Raw genomic sequence first — 26,893 nt, forward strand, 5'->3', positions numbered from 1 at the left:
ATTAAAAAAACTTGTTTTACAAAGTGTAATAGCCATTATTTTCCATCAAGTGCAGGAACTCACAGTATACCTGTTCTATTTCCTAATATGCACGCTTGTTAACTGCTAAAACTGCCTAGTATCATAAAGCCAAAGATGAAGTTGAAGACGAAAAAATTGCACAATCCAGAAGTCAAGCTCAGGATTTGAGAGGCATCAGCTTCTCCCTTTTGGAGCAGCTGCATAAGGGTAAGCAGAAGTGTTATGAAATTCAGGCTTTTCTCCTGAACATGCATAAAAACTTCTACTCCAATAGCTGAATCTCAATGTTCTGAATGCAATGCATTGGGGTGGAGAGGGTTAAAAAGGAGATGTTTTAATTTAGATAGGGAATTATGTCATAATTATTCTCCTTTTTAAGTTAAATAGTCGCTCAGATTCTGTTTCCCATTGTTTCTGCCCCCTTCGTTTTTGAACTTTCAAAGCAGAATAGTGATACAACAAAGTACCCCAATTTCAATTCCCATGGGTGTGTCAGCTTTCAAGAGTATTTAAAATTGAATCTTTCATGGTTTTCTTGAAAACGTGTTGGAACAAACCCGAGTTTTAGTTCATACTTTCTACTATGTGGGACAAAAAAGGATGTTGGGGAGGAAAAGAACTGCAGGGTCCCAGAGTATTCCCAGAAGAGAGGAACAGCAAACCATTTCTGAATAATCTCTTCCTAAAATACAATAATACTTTATGTCACAGATCTAACGAAGGAGGAAAGTGTCTCTATAAAAGCTGCATGAGAAAATCGGGGTATAAATACAATGATTGAAAATGGCCGCCGGACGATTTCCGGAGGCTTCCCAGAGGAGAGGACATTTGACCCCTGACTTCCTCGGTTCAAGTTTCCTCGGTTGAAGTTTTGGAGTCTAGGCAGGAGAACGAATGCTAAAACTTGTTATGTCAGAAGGGAAACTCTTGGGTATTTTCTACCAGGGGATGAGCAAAAACGGTAAACAGCGGGTTCACCTCTACGGCTTGAGTAAACCGCCTCAGTGAGAGGCGGAAGCAGCCCAACGGTCCCGCTGCTCCTCGCGGGCATGGGACTACCGCCCTCTCATACGCGGGAGCAGGACCGCTACCTCCCTCGCCGCCCGAAGCCTCGCCCCTTTTCTTGCTTCGGCGCCGCGCACTAAGCAGGGAAAAGGCTCCCGCACGGTCAGAGTGCGACTTTCCGGTTGCTGTGGTGACGGAGATTGTTTACGGTCGCCGCGGCCGCTCTGGTGGGGCCTTCCCCCCCCTTCCCCCTCCTTCCTCTGTACGGTTCGTGTCTGTTCGAACGCTCCGGCCGGCGGGAAGCTGCCAACGGCGAGCGGCGGCGTCGCCCCTTGTCTGGTCCCAGGCGGCGCGGGGGAGCCTAACAGTCGGTGGCGGCGGTGGGTTTTTAATGTGTCTCTCGCCGTGTTTCTCTTTCTCTCTAAATTATATATCGGGGGGGGGGGGGGGCGCGACTCCCATTTTATTTTCACAACATCCTTGCAAGGTAGGTTAGATTTCTGAGAAGGAACATGGGCCCAAAGAGAGCTAGTTTGGTGACTGATGTAGGATCTGGATCCATTGTGTGTATGCCATGTTGACTGTGTTCTGGGGAAATAAATGACAGATACAGGGAGAAAAGAGTGTTTTCCCGTGGGTTCCTACGAGGAAAAGGGGAGCTAGGAGGTGAGGGAATGTTTTAGCTCTGTAAGTTCTCCCCCTCCCAAAAACACACACACATACACTTAAAACAGGCAAGAAATAAAAACGAGTATGTGTGCATAGCTGAAGGTAAACTTTAGGTGGAATAGAAAAGTAGTCCTGACACCTGCTAAATACCTGCCTGCCATGCAGCTATTGAAAACATATTGATGCTGTTTATTTCCGATTTTTCTATATCCTGATATTTTTCTTACATGGAGCAGAAGAGTGTTGTGAGATTAAATCATCAGCATCATAATAAACAGTTATGGGCAAAAGGTGGCTTGTAATCCTTCCGAGAACAGGCTTGCTCCTTAAAATTGTGTGTGTTTTAGGAGGGAAATACAACCATTGCTTTCTTGGTGAATCTGCCTTAACTATAAAGGAAACATGAAGTAAGTTTAAGAGACGTGTTTGGCGTAGAATTAGTAACTTCCTTGGCGGCTGCCCTCAAACTGGGGAGCTGTTTTTCTCTTGGAGATACAGTATGTCCATAGGCAACTCCTGTGCCAGTTTACTTAGCAATAAAACCTACTGAGTTCACTGGCAGTTCCTTTTTGGTAAGGATGTTATGAAATTATATTACATAGCTTGATCCTTTTTTTGGACATAAAAGGCCTTTTTATTTAGTTTGCCTTCTGCTTCTGTTTAATTTTTATCTACTGCAAATGATTCTGATTAGAATTTAAACAGCTGTGGTTAGAAGGCCGGTTGGATTACTGTAGAGCTGCCGATGGAAAGTGTCAGGAAGCTTCCGCAGGTCCAAAATGCAGCAGCCAGATTGCTGACTGGGGCTGGTTACAGGGATTACATAACTCTCCCATTACAGCAGCTCCATTGACTGTCTATCAGTTTCCAGACACAATTCAAAGTACGTACTGGTTTTAACCTATGAAGCTCAAAATGGCCTGGGTCGAAGCTATCTCAAAAGACCTTGCCTCCCTCTATGAGCCAGCTTGTGTGTTAAGATCATCAGGAGAGGCCTTTCGGTCCTGCCGCTTTCACGGGTGTGTCTGATGGGGACCCAGGAGAGGGCTTTTTCTGTTGTAGCTCCCAGACTCTGGAACTCTCTCCCATCTTTGCTATCCTTCTACAGGCAGGCAAAGATCTTTCTCTTCAGGCAAGATTGTTCTCAGTGACTGGCTATATGGCTGGTTACATGAGTGACTTTCAGATTGTTATGCATTACTGTTCTGACTGGCTCTTTAGGATTACTTGTTTTTACCTTCTCTCAGAGTATAGTATTTGCATACTTATTGTTTTAGCTTTAATATGGCATTTTAATGAAGTAAGCTGGCTCTTTATACTCCTTGTTCTTAGCTTTAAATATTGTCTTTTTAATGATATAAACCACCATTGTATGCTCATTGTTTTCAGCTTTACATTTTGTCATTCAGTGGTATAAGCTGCATTGTATCTTTTTAAAGGAGAAAGGCAGGGTACAAAAAGAAAGGAATAAAAAAAAAGAAAGATAGAACAAATGAAATGAAATGCATAGGACTCTCAGTTTTGGCATTAATTTTATGTAGACTAGGAAGATATGTGGACATCTCTATTTTTTAAAAACATACAGTACTTCCTTTCCACTGTACAGGTATGAGGAACACAAATAAAGACACCCGTGGACCCCCTAACAGATATGCACCATGTGGCAAGTATACAGTTTATAATCATACTTATGTGACATTTATAGATATAGAGTATCAAAATGATACCTTGCTGAGAATAACTTGGTTTGTAGCAGATTGGCAGCATAGTCATAAGAAATGCACTGTGCAGAAAAGTAGATGAGCACACAGGCCATTAATGGAAGACTTAATTGCAAATCTGCTCATTTGCTGAAATAGAAGCCAAAGAAGAAAATGATAGTAAATTATTTAAACTTGGTATTTGCCGAAGTGCTGGAAAAAAATGAAAGTATGTTGATTCATAAAACCGAAACAAAATTCAAAATCTATAGACAGGCAGTACCTTTATTAGGACCAGCTACAGTTACAGGGGTGGTGGCGCTGTGGGTTAAACCGCAAAGCCTCTGGGCTGCAAGGTCAAAATATCAGCAGTTCGAATCCCTGTAACGGAGAGAACTCCCATCACTTGTCCCAGCTCCTGCTAACCTAGCAGTTCAAAAGCGTGTAAAATGCAAGTAGATAAATAGGTACCACCACGGTGAGGAGGTAATGGCGTTATGTGTCTAGTCGTGCTGACCACATGACCACGGAAGCTGTTTGTGGACAGATGCTGGCTCTGTGGCTTGGAAACGAGGCTGAGCACTGCCCCCTACCCTGTTTCTCCAAAAATAAGACCTAACTTGAAAATAAGCCCTAGTATGATTTTTCAGGATGCTCGTAATATAAGCCCTACCCCAAAAATAAGCCCCAGTTAATGAAACCCCGCCTTCCACCATTGTGCAGCAAGCAGAAGAAGATATGACTGTATTTGAATAAATGTAGGTGGTTGTACATGAAAAAAAATAAAACATCCCCTGAAAATGAGCCCTAATGTGTTTTTGGAGCAAAAATTAATATAAGACCCTTTCTTATTTTCAAGGAAACATGGTAGAGTCTGACATGACTGGACATTTGTCAAGGGGATGACACATTTACCTTTTACCTTATAGTTACAATAGTATGCAGCAGTGTCCAGAAATTGACTAGGTATTTTAAGCCAAAAGGTTTATGAAAAAACTCAGTCCCACATTATCAGATTTAGGACTGAGTTTAATTACAGATATCATCATGTGGAATGATTAGTCAGATGTTTAGAATTTCATTTTACTTCTTTCTCTCCTAAGAACTATATAGTCAGATGAAAGGTTCTGAAGAACTTAAAAGCTAGGATCTCTTGTAGAATTACAGTTGGTTTTAGAGACAGTGTTGCTCACTTTTAGATTTGAGATTTAGTTTTGTTCTTTTAGATCCATATAGCTAGCTCCCTTGTTTTCGCTGTTTCTCTTTCAAGTCTGGTTCTGTAGTGTGTCCCCACCCCCACCCAAAAAAAGGTCACCTGCAAGTCTTTGGAGTGTCCAGCTGGATTGAAATGTTCTGAAACAGGGTTTTATGTGCTGCCATTCCTGATGTTACATGTATGGTCATGTGCCCAGTTCCACAAGTGACTGAACAACGTCTCTCAACAATTTGTTGATTAGCTAGCTGCAACTTATTTGAACCTTGTGCAAACACCAGTTGGATTCTTTTCTCTGTCACTGATCTTAAGGTGGTTAAAAAGGGGGAGTGGGGTTCTTAACACTGGCTGAAAATGGATTATGCAACTATGCAAATAGTGTAACCTTTTGAAGCAAATTGCCATAAATCTCCATGGCATTATCTGTTGCATGCTGAATCATACAATTTGATGTGCAACAGATAAGGAAGGACTGTGGAGATTTTTTAACTTATGGCAATTTGCTTCTGAAAGTTAATGCTTTTTGCATAACAGCACAACAGGATTTCAGCCATTGTATACATAAGCTGGTTTTCACTATGATCTTGTGTACAGCCTAACAGTTGTTTTCTGTTGCAAAACTGACCTCAGTGCGACCAGCTCATTCTTGAGAACAAAATTCTCATTCTAACACTTTAGAGACATAAGTGTAATAATGTTGTATTAGCCAACAAGACATGTTAGCTATTAACTTTTACCTATTGCCCAGATATTTATATAAGGTAAAGGTAAAGGTTCCCCTTGACAATTTTTGTCCATTCATGTCCGACTCTAGGAGGTGGTGCTCATCCCCATTTCCAAGCCATAGAGCCAGTGTTTGTCTGAAGACAGTCTTCTGTGGTCACATGGCCAGTGCGACTTAGACATGGAACGCTGATATTTATATAATGAACACTTAAAAGTTCATTACCAGCATTAAAAATGCTGTAAATATCTTGTGCATTCCAATTCACTTGGTTTCCATTGCCACACATTTATACTATCTATGTAAACCCGAACAAGTAGATTTTAATCTGCAGATGCCCAAACTGAAATAAAAGTGTTAATTTTAGAGGTGCTGCATGACATTGGTTTGTGGGTGAGGGAGCATTCTAATTATACAAATAGTAACTGTGTGCTATTTATCATTGCTATCTCTTTCTTGTCAATACAGATTGGTACTATCATGTACCATTGAAGCGGTCAGAGGACCTTCCTAATTCAGAGACTCCACAACAACCAGCCTCTCAGATTCCGGGTCTTGGTGATTTTGGAGATTCTCACACTGAGGTTACATTTGGCGGGCGGAGGAAGTGGATCAAGGACACCGACTCAGAATATGTAAAGTTGGCAAAACAAGGAGGCCGACCTGGTGATTAAATTCATATGGACATCATGGATATTTCAGGGGGCTCACAAGATTTATACAAAGAAAGTTGATAGACTATGATAAGACATTTTGGGAAATGGGAAGGATCAAAGTGCCCCCGCCAAATATATGAACCCCCCCCAGCCAAACTGTTGTGATTACACTACATAATATCTTAATGATTACAGATACAGCGTGTCTTAGCTATCTTGGTTTGCCAGGAGTTTCACCCCACCCCTAACTTTGAAGTTTCACTCAGTAAGTTGAGAACTAGCAAGGAGGAAAATAGTGAACTATGAAATAGAAGGAGAGCCTCTTGAAATTAAGTAGGGGATATAATTTTAATCTAAGATATCTTTTGTTCTATGCATGCATATGTCCCGTGCAGGTTTCCTGGGACCTCATCCAAACTTCTATCCACTACAACACTTTGGCTCTTACTATATAGCATATATCAGTTGGTATTATCTTTAAGAATATAATTTCTTGTCACATACATATTTTGCATGTTCCAGGTTCCTACTGTAACTCTCAGCTTGAAGGTTCTTAGTACCTTGTGACTGACTAAAGCCTGCCCAGGGCTGAGAGCCCTTCACATTTTTGTCTAGAAGTACATTTTTGATGTACTTGGGCAATATAACATAAGGGTTTTCCAATGCCATCCACATCTTGTTGCTGTGGCTGGTTGCAGCTGCTAAGATCACGTGAAATTTCTCATAATGAAGCCCCCCAGACATTCTTTGTTTTTGTCCTGTGGTTAGTACTGATATTGCGAAACAGCTTACCGATCGTCACAAAGCAATGTTTTACCATTTAAAACATCGCATTGCGATTGCAAAAAAGCCATCGCTATGCGGATTCATCGTTAAATGAAGCGCTCGTTATGCGGGGCACCACTGTATATTAGTGTGTTTCTAATATTGCTTCCTTTTTTCAGTAGTCTGCACAAAACTTTATTGTTTACTTACTATTTTTAAATGTACAACATTTTAAATATCTTTTTCTCTGTAAATGTCTTTGGCTTAAGATTTGTTGAGGCACTTTACACCTACTCCACGAAAAGTGTGCCTGGGATCTTACGGTGCACCCGAGTGGTACTCCCATCATAGCAAGACAGCCACATCTGATGAGTCTAAGTGAGTATTTTGTAATTTCTTTGCAGTAGCTGGTGGGGAGGAAGTAAATTGCTAAGATAAAAAGAATATTTCATCACTTGTGAGAGACAAAACAAATCATAGACGTTAAATTTTGTATGCAGACCTCGAATTCAAGCCATGCCAGACTACATGATTCATGAAGAATTTAAGACTGATCAGCCTGCCAACTATGAACCTAAAAGAGGGCCTTTTGACTTTGATGTGAAAAGTGTTTGGCAGAGAGATGCTGACGACAAAGAAAACAAAGAGAAAAAAGAGGTATGATTTAGATTTTCCTTAGTTATTCCTGTACTTTTAAGAACAAGTTTTCTAATGTGTTCCTATATATACTTATTTGAAAATCTGTGTAAATGCCTGAAATCCTGTAGCTTAGCATAAGTAAAATTGTAACTTTCAGTCAGTTCCTGCCTGGCAAATAGAGTTGCCTGGCTTGCGTGCATGCATGCTCCAGTGAAGAGTTTCATTTGCTGGGTGGGAATGGACTGAAAGTCACTATTTTTCTTACACTAAGCAACAGGTGTGGTTGGGATTGTACTAATCATATATGTTGACTTTTGCAAATAATATAATAAAGTTATTACTCTTTAAAAGGCTGCAAGACTCTTGTTACAGTTTCAGGTTATGTCAGTAAAGACTTTCTGCCATTGGTACATTTATAACTCAGGTTTTTTAATTATTCCAAGAATCAGTAGTTTAATACAGTGGACCCTTGACTTACGCAGGGATCCTCCTGCGGACTTTTCAAGTTACAGACTTCTCCGGCTGCAAAATTTCACTGCCTTGCAGCCGGAGAATTGACCTATGGATCAGAAGGGGGAGGTGGGGAAAGCGCCGATCATGCCTCCGGATGCCTTCCAGGGCTTCTCCGCTGCCATGGAAGGCCTTTTGGAGGCCGTCCACTGCCACCGGCTTTCCCAGGGTACACTGGGTCTACCGGGGGAGGACTTCCTCCGGTAGGCCCAGTCTACTTCCCGGGAAGCCTGGTAGACTGGGCCTACCAGGCTTTCCTGGGGAGGAGACCGGGCCTACCAGGGGAAGCCCTCTCCTGATAGGCCCGGTCCACCCTGGGAAAGTCAGCAGGGGTGGGGGACCTCCGAGAGGCCTCCGGCAGTGGCGGGAAAACCCTCAGAAGCCTCAGGCAGCAGTGATGGTGGCAGTGAGGGACCCCCATGAGGCCTCCGGTAGCGGCGGGGAAGCCCTCGGAGGCCTTGGGCAGTGGCGATGGCGGTGATGGGGGACCCCTGGAAGGCTTCGGACTGGTAAGCTGTATTTATTCCGTGTGGGTGGGTGGAGGGGTATTTTTTTCTTAGGCCAGTTACAGATTAATGGGTTTTCAATGCATTCCTATGGGAAATGGATCCTCGACCTACGGACTTTTCGACCTGCAGCCACTGTTCCAATACGGATTAATTCTGTAAGTCGAGGGTCCACTGTAGTAGAAAATATTTCATTGGAATGATCTGTAAGGTATCTGAGTATTATCTTCATTATACCTAATTTTATAGTCATATTAATATTCTAAACCAAAATTTTGATAATCCAGGTGCTTTAATTCTTACTTACATCATGTAAAAAATTGTCTAACAGGAAAATGGAGTACAAGTTGAGGGCTCTCCAAACAACACAAAAGAAGAGGTGAGTTTCCCTAAAACTCAAATTTTGACAAAAGCAGAGTAAGGATGTTAAAAATTATTTTAGATATACTTTATCTTAAGGAATAAGTTTTTGACGTAGGCTGACAGCCATATCTATAGATCATGGCAGATTCTTCCCCTTAGTGCACCATAATGGTCTCTAGCTTTCCTTAAGTCAGAGGCATGTGACCCATTAGCTGCATCAGGACTCTCAGGGTCCAAACTTACGAACATTCTGACTTACGACCATTTTGAGTTATAACCAGCTCCGGCTGCAAAATTGACTTGCAGCCAGAGCTTCCAGTTACAATCAGAAAAAGGCAGGGGAAAAAGGCGGGTAATTCAAATTGCTAATGGTTGGTGGGCGAAGAGGCTGCTCCTTTGTAGCTCTTTTACCCCAGCAGTTAGAGTGAGTGCGATCGGAGGAGACTTGGGACTGCCTGGTAAGGTAAGGTGCTGCTTTCTGCTTTTTAAAAACTGTTCTGGGTGGGTTTTGCAGCATGGTTTTGAACTGGGTGGTGGGATTATGTTTCTATGCTGTGATGTGTCTTGGGGGTTTTGTTTGTTGGTTTTTCCCCATTTCTGATGGGTCTTGGGGGGTTTGTTTGCTTTGGGGGGTATTTCCCCCCATTTCCGATGGGTCTTGCAGGGTTTGGTTGCTTTCTGCTCTGCTTTTTTGCATTTCCGATGGGTCTTGCACGCTTTGCTTGCTTTCTGCTTTGCTTTTTTTGCATTTCCGATGAGTCTTGCACGCTTTGGTTGCTTTTTGCTTCGCTTTTTTGCATTTCTGATGGGTTTTGCACGCTTTGCTTGCTTTCTGCTTTGCTTTTTTGCATTTCTGATGGGCCTTGCATGCTTTGTTTGCGTTTTGCTTTGCTCTTTTTGCATTTCTGATGGGTCTTGCATGGTTTGCTTGCTTTTCTTCCCCCCTGCCCCCCTCTTTGGCCGGAACGGATTAATCACGTTTCCAATTGGTCTTGCAGTGTTTTGTGTTTTTTTTGTTGGGTTTTTTTGGGGGGTGATTTTTTTTCCTTCGGCCGGAACGGATTAATTGCATTTCAGTGCATTCCTATGGGAAATGGTGCTTCGACTTACGACCATTTCAAGTTATGACCATCTTCTGGAATGGATTAAGTTTGTAAGTCGAGGCACTGCTGTTCAAGTAAAACTTAATGATGGCTTTCCCAGCTCCACCTTTTTCTCAGCTCCACCACCAGCAACCAGCCTCATGTGTTTGTTGAGCTCTGTCCCTGCATGATTTCCAAGGTCTGCTTGTAGCATTTTCAAGATAAACCAACACAGGAAACTCCGTATTGTAGCTGGGCAAAAATTAGAACATTAATATATTCAAAAGGATCAATAAAATGTATCACCAACTGATATCAAACCATCAAACAATACTTGTAAACAATGTCCTGTTTTATGCTAAGCAAGTAAATAATATGATAAAGTTCTCTATTTGCAAAGCAAGGCTAGTTTAAATGTTTAGCAAGATACAGACCTTAAACATCTAACTGTTTTCATCCCTACCTGCTAGTACTGCATTTAACTTACATATAAAGATAAGCATGTTTTTGGGTCATGCTTGTGTATGGAATGGATGTTTTGTCTCCTACTAAATCCATCACAGAGTTTTGCTGCTGTTGGATTTCACAGTCAATTAGCACCATGCAAAGTAAATTATTTAATGTACAATGGTGACTCGCAAGACGATTTTAATTCGTTCCGCGAAAATCGTTGTGAATAAATCGTCTTGCGAGGTTCCCTATGCATTGGTCTCAAAAAAAAGTCTTGCGAAGCATCAGTCTCAAAAAAAGTCTTGCGAAGCATGGTCATAGAAAAAAAGTCTTGCGAGGCACCACAGTGATCGCAAAAACCAATCGTCTTGTGGGTTTTTCATCCCACGAGGCAATCTTCTAGCAAAGCACCACTGTAATTGCTTATTCCTTCTGGAGTTTAGAGAATAGCAGCTCTCTCATCCTCTTCCCTGACATCATCCCATGGCTCTCACCGGTTGCTGGGGACAAATGCAAAGGTTATTGTAATGTGTGCTACAAAACCTTTGAACGAAGTGATATGGGAATTAGAGCTGTGGAGTCTCAATGACAAGGATCATTACTTTAGAAGAACCTGAAAATTAAATCAAGTCCATTGCAGTATGTTTAGGTTCAAAGCCAAATACAAGTTCAGATAGTAAAACCAAAGAGGGTGAAGAGACAGCCCTTGTGAAACTGGAAAACATGATCAGAGTGATGAAAATGGCAAAGAATTACCCACCACACAAACTAGTATGGCTGCCTATGTATTCAAGGATTGTGTTAGGACAGCAGAGTGCCTCAATTTTTTGCAACGTATTGAAGATGTCATTTAACTCGTGTAACAACATCAGTGAATTATTCAAGTGAATGTTCTCAGCCAGATAGCTCCACAATTTCATCTTGGAAAAACAAAAGAAATGTATATTCGCGAAGGTTTTCATGGCCGGGATCTAATGGTTGTTGTGGGTTTTTCGGGCTCTTTTAGCCGTATTCTGAAGGTTGTTCTTCCTAACATTTCGCTAGTCTCTGTGGCCGGCATCTTCAGAGGACAGTTTGACAAAAAACACAAAACGAAGCATCCACACCAGAATCAAAGAACATGAGAGACACTGCAGACTAAAACAACCAGAAAAATCTGCACTACCTGAACATGCCCTAAAACAAGCTGGACATGAAATTCTATTTCAAAATGCTGAAATACTGGACAACACCAGCAATCATTACATCAGACTGCACATGGAAGCCACTGAAATCCACAAGCACCAGCAGAACTTCAACAAAAAAGAGGAAGGTTTTAAACTCAACAGAACTTGGCTTACAGCGTGCAAAAGGTCAACGACCTCTATCCAGCCACAAGGACCGGGGGTCAATACACACAGAAGACCAGCTAATGACACCCATCAATCACAGGTGACAGATAATCTCTCCTCCTTATCACAACAATATACCCACAACAAGACACACTAATCACCCATCTCCTGAATTGGACAAAAGCCTATCTCACAGCCATAAATACTCCACTCCCAAGCAAACTACACCAGAGCACTGAGTGCTGTCCTCTGAAGATGCCGGCCACAGAGACTGGTGAAACGTTAGGAAGAACAACCTTCAGAACACAGCCAAAGAGCCCAAAAAACCCACAACAACCATGTTCATGCACGCAACACACATCAGTTGGAGGCTAAACACCATAAGCAACAAGAAGACATTCAGAAGAAAGAGGAAAAGAAGAAACGTGAGTGACAAACATCTTGAAAATGCTAAAAAAAGAGAGAAAGACTGAGGGAAGAAGCCAAAATAGAAGAGGAAATAATTAATGAGAAACTAAAAGAGTTGCAAAAAGAGAAAACTGTAGAAGTGATCATTTTATATACAGTGGGGTCTCTACTTAAGAACTTAATCCGTATTGGAAGGTGGTTCTCAAGTTGAAAAGTTCTTATGTTGAATCTGCTTTTCCCATAGGAATGCATTGAAAACCATTTAATCCGTATTTGCTCTTTTCCGTCCATAGAAACTACAGTGGAACCTCTACTTAAGAACTTAATCCATTTTGGAATGGTGTTCTTAAGTTGAAGCAAAATTTCCCATAGGAATGGACTGAAAACCAATTAATCCGTTCTGGCTGTTTTTTTGTTATGTAGAGGTGTGTTCGTACATTGAAGCATTAGTTCCCATAGGAACTAATGCAAAGCTGGTTAATATGTACTCTACCACTAGGGGGAGAATTTTTTTTTTAACCTAAGATGACCTAAGGTTAAAAAAAGTGCAGGAAAGGTTTTTTTTCCTGTTCTTATCTTGGATTTCTGTTCTCAAGTAGAAGCAAAATTTAGCAAATGGAGCTGTTCTTAAGTTGGATTGTTCTTAAGTAGAGACGTTCTTAAGTAGAGACCCCACTGTATTAAATGTTCTTTCAAAACAGATTACTTGTATTCTAATTTCTAACTTGATTATTACTGCAGTTTCAAAACTATAAGGTTTGTAATGTGGCTTCAGAGAAGCCATTTTAGATAGAATAGTTATATAATTTTTAGTGTACCTTTAAAACAATACCAAAAATGTTATGTCATTTGTTAGCATTCAGAGTTTACTTGAATTGAAGTTTGTATCTTGGTGTAATTTTTTGGTGAAATTCCAAAACAGATGTTGCTGCAGTTAATGTTGAAAGAAACGGATATTAAATCTTTTACTTTGACAAATATTTTTGCAGTTGAGACTTGTGTAGTTTTAGAGTGGAACATTTCATTAAGACTTGCATTAATGCAACACGGACTGTTCATTTTTAACTTGTGGTTATATTAGAATAGTGGTCAGGGCAATTGACAAATGTTTGTCAGGGAAATGAAAAATAACATTTCAGTAGCAACCCTGAATTAGTTTGAAGTGCTTGTTCTTATGCAGCAAAAATTAAGCCTTCAGTTTCTTTCTTAATGGTCCCCAATTTTAGCCATGCCCATGTTGAATTATTATCATGCTTTCCATCAATATTTCTCAGGTGTTGTCCATGTAGTAGTATATTTTTCAACAGTTCAGTTTATTTTCAAATTGTTGTTTCTTATATTGAGCCTTTGTTTCTGTTGTTTCCAAAATATTCTCCATTTTCACATCCTCAAGTAATTTTTCTCTATTTGAACTAACATGATAATTTAGGCTTCTTTTTTTCCTCTACTACCTGCTGTATTTACAGTAATCCATGGCCTCCAATTATTTGTGGAAAATATAATCTGTCCCCATCACGCTTTAGATGTATTGCATGATGCATCTTCACTTGCTTGCATGTTTCTTGATCCAGCTCTTCTAATTCATTTTGGGTATCCCATTGTAGGAACTGCCTGCTTGTTTATGGCTTTGTTTTACACAATTTAATTTTGATTTAAGATTTTCTGCAGTCTTTTTGATGTATTCCCTTTTTGTTAGATCATTAAATTTTTGTATGAAGGATGTTATCTGCTTCAAATATTCCAATATATTATAATTTTCGTCACTTGATAGAATGTTATAATATCACAATTTTTTGTTGTATTCAATCTAGTTTTTGGGTCTTGCCATGGTGTATAGGCAGAGCTGAATATTTGTCAATTCTAAATTTCGCTTCAGTGTCTTCATTGAGTATTCACACTGTGTTTAACAGTGATTCTATGTCTGTGGAATTTTTGCATATAACTCTAGGTCATCCATGGGTAACATATGATTAATTTTTCCTGCTTCTTCTGAAATAAGGTAGCCTAATCCAGTTTTATTTCAAATTATTGACATGGGGATTTGTTGTTGTTCTGTCATTAAGTCGTGTCCGACTCTTCATGACCCCATGAACCAGAGCATGGCAGGCCCTCCTGTCTTCCGCTGCCTACCGGATTTGGGTCACATTCCTGTTGGTAGCTTCAATGACACTGGCCAACCATCTTGTCCTCTGTTGTCCCCTTCTCCTCTTGCCTTCACACTTTCCCAGCATCAGGGGCTTTTCCAGGGAGTCTTCTCTTCTCATGAGATGGTCAAAATATTGGAGCCTCAGCTTCAGGATCTGTCCTTCCAGTGAGCACTCAGGGTTGATTTCCCTCTAAATGGATAGGTTTGTTCTCCTTGCAGTCCAGGGGACTCTCAAGAGTCTCCTCCAGCACCACAATTCAAAAGCATCAATTCTTCAGCGGTCAGCATTCTTTATGGTCCATCTCTCACTTCCATACATCACTACTGGAAAAACCATAGCTTTGACTATGCGGACCTTTGTCGGCAAGGTAATGTCTCTGGTTTTTAAGGTGCTGTCTAGGTTTCGTTGATTTCCTCCCAAGAAGCAGACATCTTTTAATTTTGTGGCTGCTGGCACCATCTGCGGTGATCATGGAGCCCCAGAAAGTAACATCTTTCACTGCTTCCATATCTTCCCTTTCTACTTCCCAGGAGGTGATGGGACCAGTGGCCATGATCTTAGTTGTTTTAATGTTGAGCTTCAGACCATTTTTGCGCTCTCTTTCACCCTCATTAAGAGGTTCTTTAATTCCTCCTCACTTTCTGCCATCAGAGTGTTATCGTCTGCATATCTGAGGTTGTTATTTCTTCCAGCAATCTTAATTCCGGTTTGGGATTCCTCCAGTCCAGCCTTTCGCGTGATGTATTCTGGGATGCATATCAGTTAAATGAACATGGAGATTAGTGAGATGTTAAATAGCAGTTGTGATAGAGAATCCTCTTGAAATATTCTTCTTTTGTTGTTACCTTCCTCAGTTTCTTCACCGTTTTCCATGTTTTTCTTGAGGAACTTTGAATATTTTTATTAATCCCAAATTGTTTTTTGACAAGTGTTAATTCAACTGTGTGGGAATGAGTCAAATACCTTTTTATAGTCTATCCAGTCCATGTTAAAATGTGTCTTTTGACTTTTTTCATTCTTTAATTTCATTTTATTAATGAGCATCTGACCTTTCATACCTCTTAACTTTTTAAAGTTAAGTAATTATATATTGATCTTGCAAGTACTGTGCTTCCGTGAGGAGCTTGAACATTGTTACTTGCTTCTTAATCATTTCAGTTCTTATTACATCATCCATGTTTTCCTTGATTTTGTTTAGAAATGTATTTAATCCATGAGGCACTTTTTTATGTCCATTGGGCTCTCCTAAATTTCTTTCCAAAGTTTTAGAGCACCATCTTTACATGGGCCTAATTTCTTATGCTCTGCATTTTCCCCAGTGATTGATAGAATAATAGTTGGTTATTTTGAAATTGTGTGTTTCCCCCATATTCCCTATTTGGGTGCTTCCTTTTCCAAATTTCCATAATTCTTTTTTTGGAAACCACAGGCTGTTGGGTTTGCTTTGTCATAACATTTCCTAATTTCTTGATTCTTGGCAGGAGTCCAAGTTTTGCATTTAAGTTATTCTAGTAGCTTTGTGGCAGCCTGTCCTAGTTCTTCAACAGGGTCTGCTGAGCCCTGTAGCCCATATGTCCAGGGGGCTATAGTGTCTGACGTGGTCCTTGTTAACACAGGTGACAACTGATCTGGTATGGATTTCTGTTTGTTTATTTTCATCATAATTTCCAGCACCCATCATGTCTTTCAATTTTATTTGCTGTAGCTGTTACCCATTGTTTTAATTCTTCCATAATTTCAACAATTCTTTTCCTTTCTAGGTCATATCTTTTGCATAATCTAGTATTTACTTTTTCAGTCTGAAGTTTTAAATCTTTTAAGTTGCTAATGTAATTTGTAGAGCTTGAAAAATGCACTCATCTCTGATGAGTGAAAAATGCTGCTGGGTGAGTCACCGCTCCCTCCCTGCCTGCCCCTTTGACGGTCTCTCTCTAATCCTGCAGTCTCTCTAATCCCATGGCAAAAGGAAAACTGCCCTCTTCTCGTGAGAAGAGAGTTCGGGCGGCAGATAGAGATATTGCTCTGCAGGAGAATGTAGAATAGTCCCATGGTGGAGAATCAGTGATTCCCAGTCCCAATAAATTGCAAGGCTATATATAGTCCAGTCATGCTGACTGGTGAAAACTTTGACTGACTGGTGAGACATTCTAATTTTTTTCAAGCCCTGGTAATTTTTTCTAGTCAATTTTTTTCTGTTTTGGAGTGTCAGGAGTGTTCTGAAGCTTCTAGCCAAGTTCCATGGTTATTATGGTACAGTAGTTGTGCTATACATGAGCTGTTTCAATTCCTTTAGTGTGTTGGTTAGGATTGTTTTGATTACTATATTTGTATCTATCAGTAGATCTTTTACTGATTTACTTTGTAATTGGTGCAAAATGGGGAGCCTTTGTCTTTCTGTGCCTTGGCTAATACGGGTTACTACTTTTTCTCTCAGTGAAGTCTGCCATTCTGTCAACTCATAATTTCTGGTTAGTTCCTTAAATGTTCCTCTGCTGATAACAGTATCTTCCACTATTGTGCCTGCCTCTACCCTCCATTTGTCTTCCATACTATGGTCATTGTTCTATGTTGACTTTTCTTTTGCTAGCTTTTCTAGTTGTTGCAGTTCCATTCTGAAAATATTTTATTCTGGATGATAAACCTTCTCTGGCCCATTAACTGTTGTTCAGTTATGTCACTATTTGGGTGTTTCCTTTTCCAGATTTCCATAATTCTTTTTGGAAACCACAGGCTGTTGGGTTTGCCTTGTCATAACATTTCCTAATTTCTTGATTCTTGGCAGAAGTCCAAGTTTTGCATTTAAGTTATTCTAGTAGCTTTGCAGTAGCCTGTCCTGGTTCTTCAACAGGGTCTGCTGAACCCTGTAGCCCTTTTGACACCAGCTGTCCAGGGTGCTATAGCATCTGATGTGGTCCTTGTTGACACAGGTGACAACTGATCTGGTATGAATTTCTGTTTATTTATTTTCATCATAATTGATGGGTGGTGGACACAGCTGGTCAGGCTTCTCAGTTTGAGATCTGTCTGGTTTGGGAGATCCTTCTGGTAGAGACACTACCTCCAGCATAGCTCTCAACTTCGCTAAAGCACACAAGCCCCTCCACCTCAACAAGACCTGTGACCATTGTGGGGATTCTATTATTATTTTTAAATCTTATATATTGTTTACTTTCTATTTTTTATTATTGTGTATGTTTTTTTTTAAATCTTCAGATCTGTTATTTTTAACATTCATGCATAGATAAATAATAAATATATATATAATTATCATTACCATAATTATCATGTGCCATCAAGTCAATTCTGACTTAATGGCAATCTATTCTTGAAGGCTTTCACAGCTGGGATTCAATGGTTGTTGTAGGTTTTTTGGGCTGTTTGGCCGTGTTCTGGAGGTTTTTCTTCCTAACGTTTTACCAGTCTCTGTGGCTGCCATCTTCATAGGACAGGAGTTAGAGCACAGACAGAGTTCTGGTGAAATGTTAGGAAGAAAACCCTCCAGAACACGGCCAAACAGCCTGAAAAACCTGCAACAACCATTAATGACAATCCTTTTCAGGCTTTTCTAAGTAGAGAATACTCAGAAGTAGTTTACCATTCCCTTTTCCAGAGGCAAACTATTCTCCCAGGAGGCACAGTAGGGAATCAAACTCCCAACCTCTGGCTGTGCAGCCAGATACCTAGCTCATCAAGCTATCCAGCCAGCAAATGTCTAATAATAGTAAGCTTTTAAAAATTTTAAGAAATGTTTAATGAATGTTGACAAGTTTATTCTTTAAGAACTTTCAGACAGCTGACAACCACTGAACATTGTAGGGCAGAACGGGAAAATGGAATAAGCAGAAAGAAAAAGGAGCCAGCAGAGTGGGAGAGCTTGGGAGGAGGAGGGAGGGAAGCATGGTGGCAGAGACAAATGATATGCAGAGAAAAGAAGTGGGCACAGAAATAATTTCTGGAAATATTTAGTACCAGCTGGGTCTTGCCAATAGCCAGTGTTGGCTGCAAGAACTGCCTGTATCCCCAGCCTCTATTGTCCTGATAATTTATTGCCAAGAGAATGTGGCTGTCACTAGGGAGCAAATAGGTTATTCAGCCATCTTACAGAATATGCTGCAATATCCTAGAAGCCTCCCCTCCCCATTTCCTCAGTTACTTTTAACCATCTGAGTATTTATGTTAGCTACTGACCAGGTTCTTCTTTTTACACAGATAAAGCTTCCTGCTATAACACCAAGATACCCATACAGAACACCACAACCTGCTGCAACTAAAGAATTCCATGGAGGAAACAGGCTTTATTTCCCTCCAATGTTAGTAATATGCAATGTTTGTCTTTTAAATCCGGTTTGTTCTACGGCATGTACTTATGAAGGCACTTTGTGCACTGGTATAAATAAGCCTTGTAAATAAGTCCACACAAGTTGCAGAATTGCTGGAGGTTGACAATAGGGGGCCTGGGCAGTGCACCCTTCCTCTAGCAGTCTTGCTGCATTGGGATGCTGAACTCAGAAAAGGAGTCCCTCTCCAGTTCTTTTGGTGCTTGTGTGGAGAGGAAGAATGAAATGAACAGTCCCTTAATCATCTCACTCTCTTGCATACATGCATTTGCTTGCCTCCTGTGGCTACAAAGAGTGCTTAAATTAAAGGGTGGCATAATGTTATGTTACCTTCAGACTCCATGCCATTTTAGTGAGTACAATACATTTTATTGTGATATATTTAGTTCCTGTTAATCTTAAGCATATCAGTGAAAGTTATGACTAGAGACCTGTTGCAGGATTGCAAATGAGAACGAAAATTACATAGGCACTCTGTTTCACCATCAGGCTCTCTGTTGGCTGTGAGATCAATTGCACAACAGGGCCTTGTTAGAGGGGAAAAACTGCTCTCTGAGTACAATTATATACATCATTGTCATGAGTAGGATTTTGGCCTAGAAATTTAAGTATATCAAAATACAAATTTTGTTAAACAAAATAACCAGCATGTTTTGTAATATCAGCTAATTATACAACACTTTTGTACAATGGCAGAACTCTTGCATAAGTTATGCCAGCAGAAGAGTGATGATGTCAGCAGCAGTGGGAGATTTTTTGGGAATTAAATAATTGCCCCTTTTCTCCAGCTTCTCTGATTCTCAGAATAATCCATTTCATTTCATGGAGGGAAGAAGGAAGTCTTTAATTACGAAAGATCTCCCTCTAGTGATGACATCATCCAGCAGCCGCCATTTTTAGCAATTAATTTTTTTTTTCTGTTTTGTGGCTCCAGCAGCTTGCAGACAATGGAGCAGATGACTTGGGAGTCAAGTCACAAGAGAAAAGGAAGAAGTCTTGAATTACTGAAAATTGCCCCCACCCCTGTAGGTGACAACATCACCCTTCTGCAGACATAAACTATGCCATATGTCATCCTGTATAAGGACTAGTTTTATCCCATATAAATCCAGGATACTGCAAAATTAATTCATTAATTTAAAAAATAATACACAAATAGATCAGGATCTATTGGGATTTTTCCAATGAGCCTGCTGATTCTGCTAGAATCAGCTATCTCCTGCCTCTCGTGAAGGCACTGTTGCCACAGTACGCACATACAAAATTGAAATCCTCTGGAATAGTTTTTGGTCACCAAAGAAGAGTGCATCAGAAGAGCAAAGGAAGGGAAAACCCTGCTGGTCAATATGAAAATACATCACTGGGTTTTGCCTCTACTGAAAAACTTATATGAAAAATAAATATAGGGCTAAATCCAATTGTAATGTAAATTAGTTTAAACCCACTGAAATCAATAGAACTTCTATAAGTGTTGATTAACACATTCCATTCATGTCAGTGGGTCTACTCTTTGGAACTAAACCAGATATAAATAGGATTAAGCCTTAATTCTTTGTTGGACATTTCTGTGTGTAGGCCTGTTCACACAAAAAATCAACCAGTTAACTTCAGCAAACTAATCAGCAATGGTTATGGGGACGAGTGGCTTCAGCAACGAGATGAGTGGGAGAAAAAGACTGCCCAGCCTAATGGTAATGTATTACAATTCCTTTTTAAACTGTGGTAGTTTTTGAAATAAGCAGTGAAGCTCACTCGCATTTTGCATGCTTTCGAACCGCTACGTTGGCGGGAGCTGGGACAAGCGATGGGGGCTCACTCCGACACGTGGATTTGATCTTACAACTGCAGGTCTTCTGACCTTGCAGCACAGAGGCTTCTGTGGTTTAACCTGCAACGCCACCACATCCCTTCAAACTCTGCAGATTCTTTTAGATTCTGCAAAATTCTTGAAACTAGACTCCAGTCTGTTTTCCCTGATTTTGTTTTCCTTCAAATATATTATTCTAAAAGGGAAATATTTGTGCTCACTCTAAAGCATCGGCATATAGTTTTCATGTCCAAGGGCCTGCATCGACACAACAGGACCCCTTCTAGTGCTGTGTTGGTGAATTTTCACAGTGCAGCAATGGAGACAATATTTCAGGAAGCAGTAATTGATTCCCCAAAATGTGTGCTTCCTACATGTCTTTGTTTTAATTATGTTTTAATATTTATTTTATTTACCATTTTTAATATAATATTTGTATAGTTCTTCTTAAATATTTCGAATCTCCCATCCTTTTCCCCTGCCTTTTTGCCTTTGCAGCAGCGGGGGATCCCCAACATTTGTCAAAGTTACAAATGCATAAATGCTTAATCTTGATCGGATTTCAACAACTACGGCCTTCTAACAAGACAGAGTTGTTGAAAAGCATTCCCCCTGATCACCACTGCAGTCTGGAAGTCCAAGTGAAGTTGCAGTCAAAGAACACTCTAGAGCTATGAGTTTTTAGTCTGGAAGTAAATCCTAGAAATACTGTGAAGGTACTGACTGAGCCCTTTGCTGTTGGCAATGGGCCCATTGGAGTAGCCCTTACTGAATAACTGATAGTCTGTTTTGCACAAATGTGCATCGGTCAGTGGCAATTTAGTAATGTCTGACTGAATTCCAAGTACAGTGGTGCCTCGCATTACAAGCGCTCCGTTTGATGATGAAATCGCTTGACATTGATGTTTTTGCGATCGCAAAAGCGATCGCAAAACGATGTTCCCTATGGGGGAATTTCGCTTTGCAATGATCGGTCCCCTGTTTCGGTAACCGATCATTGCAAAGCGATGATTTTTGCACAGCTGATTAGCGGTTTCAAAATGGCCGCCGGGTAAAAAAATAGCCGCCCGCTATTTTCTGGCATGGATTCCTCACTGCACAGGCAGCGAAAATGGCTGCGCTGTGGAGGATCTTCACTGGACGGTGAGTTTGAAGCCCCTAGGAATGCATTAATCAGGTTTTAATGCGTTTCTGTGGGCTTTTTAAAATTGCATGACGTTTTCATTTTACAGCGATTTTCGCTGAATGAATTGACGTCGTCATGCGAGGCATCTCTATACCAAGGAAGGAGGATGCTCCTTGTAGTGGTCCTTTAGCTGCCCCGTTTAGGGTGGCCTTTACATTTGAATTCCCACAACTAATGACTGAATTTACTTGGAATGAGTGATCTCTAATTCCCCATGGTATTACACATGTTCTTAAAAGTTTACTGTGAGAAGAACACAAGGGATAAAATGCCCCACTGCTTGACTTGCTGTATTTATCTTTGCGCACCAATGTTGTGTTGAAGTGCTGTGATTTAAAAACCTGTTATTTAAAACCTGCAACTTCAGTCCAGTCCAGAAACCTCTGTCAAGTTTTTAATGTCAACCAGTTGAAAAGCTATTCAAAAGGTTTTCAAATAAAACTCTCATTCTTCTGTTTTCTGCTGTAGCTGCTGATGCATCTGGCATATATATCAGTGACACCCTGCATGTATAACCAACTATACGCACTATATACATAGCCCATGCCAATTATGCCTACAGTGGACCTTCGACCTACGGAATTAATCCGTATTGGAACGGTTTTCGTAGGTTGAAAAGTCTGTAGGTCGAAAATGCATTTCCCATAGAAATGCACTGAAAACTATTTAATCCGTAACCGGCCCAAGACCCCCACACACACACACACACAAATTAAAATAAATAAAAATTTACTTTTCTGAAGCCTTCCAGGGGTCTCCCGCCGCTGCCACCGCCACTGCCCGAGGCCTCCAAGGGCTTCTCCGCCGCTGCCGGAGGCCTTTTGAAGGTCCCTCGCTGCCACTGTCACCGCTGCCGGAGGACTCTCGGAGGTCCCCTGCCCCCGCCGATGCAGGCTTTCCCAGGGTGGACGGGACTACCAGGGGAGGGCTTCCCCCAGTAGGCCGTTTACTGCCCAGGAAAGCCTGGTAGACTGGGCCTACCAGGGGAGGGCTTCCCCTAGTAGGCCCAGTCCACCCTGGGAAAGCCTGCGTTGGCAGGGGGGAACCACCAGAGGCCTTCCCCGCCGCCATCTGAGGCCTCTCGGAGGTCCCCCGCCGCCAATAGTACCTCCAAAGCATGGTGGGGGACGACCTCCAAGAGGCCTCAGATGGCAGCAGGGAAGGTCTCTGGAGGTCCCCTGCCGCCGCTGCTGGGAGCCAAGCCATGCCGGGCGATCCCGGCCATGCTCGGACTCCTGGACTTCCCCCGCCACCGCTGCTGTCCAAGTGTGGCTCATCTCCCAGCAGTGGCAGCGGCAGTCCAGGAGTCCAAGCATGGCTGGGATTGCCAGGCACAGCTCCCAGCAGCGGAAGCGGCGGCGGGGGACCTCCAGATGCCTTCCAGGGCGTCTCCGCCACCATGGGAGGCATTTCGGAGGTCCCTCCCTGATGCCGATCATGCCTCCGAAGCATGTTCGGTGGCGGCGGGGGACCTCCGAGATGCCTCCCATGGCGACAGAGAAGCCCTGGAAAGGATCTGGAAGCACGATCGGCAGCCTATAGATTGGAAGGATCGACTTACAGACCCTTCCAGTCCGTAAGTCGATTCTCCGGCCGCAAGTCGATTGGAAATCTTGCGGCCAGAGAAGTCCGGACCTCAGAAAGTACGTCGAGGGTCCACTGTATATCTATCTATCTATCTATCTATCTATCTATCTATCTATCTATCTATCTATCTATCTATCTATCTATCTATCTATCTATCTATCTATCTATCTATCTATCTATCTATCTATCATCTATCTATCTATCTATCTATCTATCTATCTATCTATCTATCTATCTATCTATCATTAGATATCTAAATCTAGATAGATAGATAGATAGATAGATAGATAGATAGATAGATAGATAGATAGATAGATAGATAGATAGATAGATAGATAGATAGATAGATAGATAGATAGATAGATAGATAGATAGATAGATAGATAGATGCATAATTGGCACGGGCTATGTATATAGTGGGTATGGTTGGTTATACATGCAGTGTGTCACTGATGCATCTATCATGAAAATGCAGTTCAGGGTAGACTGAATAACTTAATCAGATGAGTGACAAGCATGCTATATATTCATATTTTAAAAACAAATATAAATTGTAAAAACTAGGATAACTGGGAAAGCATACACAAAGCTAGCAATGTCTTTTGTTTACTTTAACCTTCTGAAGAGTTTGGTGTTGTATTTTCCTTTATTTTCAGATGGTCCCTGGGGCTACTGCTAAAGCAGACTATAAGCCACAGTGCATTTTAAATAACATGTGCTTTCAAGTGCTAAAAGCGCTTTAGATTCTTTTTTAATATACTATATGTTAAGCCTTTAAGATAAATCAGGAGTGTTACCCCTGTATTGCAGATGCAGGCTGAGGCTGAAAGAACAGTGGTTGCCTAGTGAATCTGTGGCCTGTGCAATACATCGTGGATTGCCCACTTAGCTACCATACTACATCAATTCAAAATCACAATTGTGATTGTAGGCTGGATGCAGCTCTTACAGTATGTAGTATTATTGATCATAATACTTTACAGTTTATATACCATGTTGCAAGAATCCAAGGTACTTAAATGTTTTACATTTTTATAGTTAAAGAGCTGGAGATTTTAAAAATGAAAAACTGTTTTTTCACAGTATTTTAGCAAGTATTTTCTATTTCTCTTCTTTTATCTTGCAGATTCAGAGATGTCCCAGACAGAATCAACACAAACAGAAAATGAGTAAAAGCTGATTCCCCATAGAATTACCACAAAATTCTACCACTATTTCAGAAGAACACTAGGTGCAGAAAATTACAATACAAGTTTAAGAAGCAGGCTTCAGTAATTAAATGTTGCTTTAGATTATGTGACTCCAACCAAGATATTTAAGGAACGGGCCATTTCATTCCTACTAGTTCCTCTGTTTAAGTAAGCTTACAAAGGTTATGAACTTGATCCAGTAATCAATTTCAATCCAGCACTTGAAGTCTGTGTGCTTGATTAAGTTGTTGAATGCCTTAGTCTGTGTCTCAACATGGTACTGCTTCTGAAGCCTGGTGCTATGGTTCAGCTGGAGCCTAGCCTTCTAAAGTTATACCAGTTGTCTTAGATGTGGTAAGCAATAGCAGCCCTGGACCCACAAAATCTGGTCAGTCTATGATGTGATATGGAGTTGTATTGCCAGAGAGAGTGTAGCAGAGCATTGCTGTTAGAACTGTTTTAGCAACATTAGTTTTGCAGTGCTGAACCTTTAGTCTTCATGTTTCTATCTTCCAGGTGTTGAGTGGAATAAAGGTCATATCCTGTGATGTTATTTATGCTGAATTTCATGCATACATTAGCCTTGAAATGATTATTTTGAAAGTTGGATTACACTGAGAGTTTTCAACATCACTCTTATTTTTTTCTGATTTGTACCTCACATCATATCAACTTCCATAAATACTTGGATTTTATTTGAATAAATACCACTAGAAAACGGGAGAATTGTCCCTCAGTGATTATTTTTAATAAAAAAGATTATTTTTAATAATAAACCTTGAGATTGTAATTTATATTAAAACAGGAATGGATAAAATTATCAAAAATACAATTTCTTTTCTCAATTTGCATTTCATTTAAAACATGCAGGATATGAAAACAAGTTTAATGTATTATGTAACATTTCTTATTGCTACTTTAGGGGCCAACTTGGCAACAGTTCTGACTGTTACATACTTTGTTTAGTGCTTAAGGACTGTATATCAAATGGATCTCTCCTCTGATCTGACCACACCAAGCTGTTGTATTTTTAAAAAAATTATCAAAGACTACCCTTGGGAACAACTGTTTAGAAACCCATCTGGAACAAATATGGCTCACTTCAAATTTCATTAGGTAAAGCAGATTGAAGGCAGAAGAAGAACTTCACAACTGTGTTTCAAAAAACATTTCTTCCTTCTTACATGATCAGTACTTGATCTAGTTCTGCGCTTTGCTAAACTGTCCTGTTCACTTTAACTGAAGGACAGCTCCACCATCTCTTAGTCCTTAGAGAACTACACCTTTCTTTCCAAAGTTTGGAAGTAATCTATTCTTGAAAAATGAATGGTAAAACTTATTTTTACCAGTAAACAGGAGAACAAGCTGGGACACCTTTTAAAAATAATATTCAGAAAGGAATATTTTAATGTTACTTTCAAAACATTATTTGTAAAAGATTATATGTATCAGTTACTAATTGTCCTGTTTAATGCAAAGGTAACTATTTTAATATTAATATATTGGTTGAAATTCTGTCAGTCAGCTTTCTCTTGTGCAACAGGACTTACCTTATAATCAGTGACAGATTGATACTGATTGAAGACTTGAAGACTTCCTTTTTGATGCTGAGATGCTCACAACTTCATCTCATTGCGTGCATCAAAAAAGGAAGTCTTTAAATCAGTAGCAATTTATTGTTTACAATGGCATCATTTTGCCCAGACAGAGCTGTGCAACAAGATTTTAGCCAATAAACCTATTACTTCAAAGTTTGACACTTTTGACATGAACAGAGAAACTTCAAAATGCAGAGTTCTGTCTCATTGTGATTCTTTATGAAGATCACTCATTTCTTCAGTTGTGACAGAAAAAGAGCATAGCTTTTAAAAGCATTTTGGTTTGATGCAAATGCAAGATTCAGGTTATGTCTCATAAACAGAGGTTCAAAACTTTGGGTTTTTTAAAGTTTTGCAGTTGACTTTCCTTCTGTTGTAGTGCAGAAGCCATTTTTATTCTGTTAATTGCTGTTCCACATATATAAAATAAATTAACAAAATTATTGTCTTCTACATTGTGTTTCATTTGTTTTTCTGGAATACCATGTTACAGTATTGCATATACCATGTTACAGTATTGCATATCCTAATCACATTAATAACTAACAGATTAGAACTCATTTCCCATTATTTTAGTTTGAAGGGCGGGGTAAATGTTGGAAAATAAATAAATAAAAAAATAAAAATAACCTAGCAGCCTTAAGATCTGACTACCCTTATCTCCGGTTTTACCCAGATAAGGTCAAACTCTGTAGATATTTCTTTCCTGCCCAAGGTTGTCTCCCAGTTTCACCTATCCCGACCCCTGGTTCTTCCATTCTTCTTCCCATCTCCATCTAATCCTCAAGAATGGATTCTCCATACCTTAGATGTTAGATGGGTTCTGGCTTTCTATATAGCCTGCACCCAATCTTTCAGGCGCTCAGATTCTTTGTCAGCTGATTCTTTGTCAGTCTTACAAAGACCTCCAAGTTACAGTGGTGCCTCGCAAGACGAGCGCTCCATTTTACATTGAAATCGCATAACGATGAAGTTTTTGCGATCACAAAACAATGTTTC

The 26,893-nt window shown here is 40.4% G+C and overlaps 2 protein-coding genes across 13 annotated transcripts in view; one reads left to right on the plus strand and one right to left on the minus strand.

Annotated features, from left to right (window-relative positions):
- Nucleotides 1-26,893, minus strand: part of SUN3 (Sad1 and UNC84 domain containing 3) — a 67,307-nt gene that overhangs the window by 37,449 nt on the left and 2,965 nt on the right. For 4 of the 5 annotated variants that reach the window (XM_020815536.3, XM_020815531.3, XM_073003870.2 and 1 more), the window contains exon 1: nucleotides 1,000-1,135. The exons of the other annotated variant lie outside the window; for it this stretch is intronic. The gene's annotated coding sequence lies outside the window, so the exon portion shown is untranslated. Of the gene's footprint in view, nucleotides 1-999; nucleotides 1,136-26,893 lie in introns of those variants that run through there. 5 annotated transcript variants of the gene reach the window in all.
- C6H7orf57 (chromosome 6 C7orf57 homolog) lies at nucleotides 212-26,347 on the plus strand. Of its 8 annotated transcripts, none has more exons than XR_013537422.1 (10): nucleotides 805-982; nucleotides 3,302-3,358; nucleotides 5,801-5,998; nucleotides 7,023-7,131; nucleotides 7,254-7,410; nucleotides 8,740-8,787; nucleotides 17,038-17,131; nucleotides 18,399-18,499; nucleotides 20,102-20,217; nucleotides 24,233-26,347. XR_013537422.1 is itself a non-coding variant. In XM_078377589.1 (9 exons), the coding sequence occupies exons 2-9, from the start codon at nucleotides 3,304-3,306 to the stop codon at nucleotides 24,277-24,279; spliced, it is 831 nt and encodes a 276-aa protein (XP_078233715.1). In that variant the 5' UTR covers nucleotides 212-228; nucleotides 3,302-3,303; the 3' UTR covers nucleotides 24,280-26,347. The 8 variants fall into 8 exon arrangements, 6 of the variants coding, with proteins under 6 accessions (XP_078233715.1, XP_020671197.3, XP_020671198.3 ...); XR_013537421.1 differs by lacking the exon at nucleotides 17,038-17,131 and adding an exon at nucleotides 23,917-24,056; XM_078377589.1 differs by lacking the exons at nucleotides 805-982; nucleotides 17,038-17,131 and adding an exon at nucleotides 212-228.

Source organism: Pogona vitticeps, chromosome 6 (assembly GCF_051106095.1).
Source record: "Pogona vitticeps strain Pit_001003342236 chromosome 6, PviZW2.1, whole genome shotgun sequence".
Classification (NCBI taxonomy): Eukaryota; Metazoa; Chordata; class Lepidosauria; order Squamata; family Agamidae; genus Pogona; species Pogona vitticeps.

Coding starts and splice junctions, on each gene's coding strand:
- C6H7orf57 (XM_020815538.3), top strand. CDS start 916: ATGCTAAAACTTGTTATGTCAGAAGGGAAACTCTTGGGTATTTTCTAC. Junction 18,500..20,101: donor AGGCTTTATTTCCCTCCAAT/GTTAGTAATATG, acceptor TTCTGTGTGTAG/GCCTGTTCACACAAAAAATC. Junction 20,218..24,232: donor AAAGACTGCCCAGCCTAATG/GTAATGTATTAC, acceptor TTTATCTTGCAG/ATTCAGAGATGTCCCAGACA.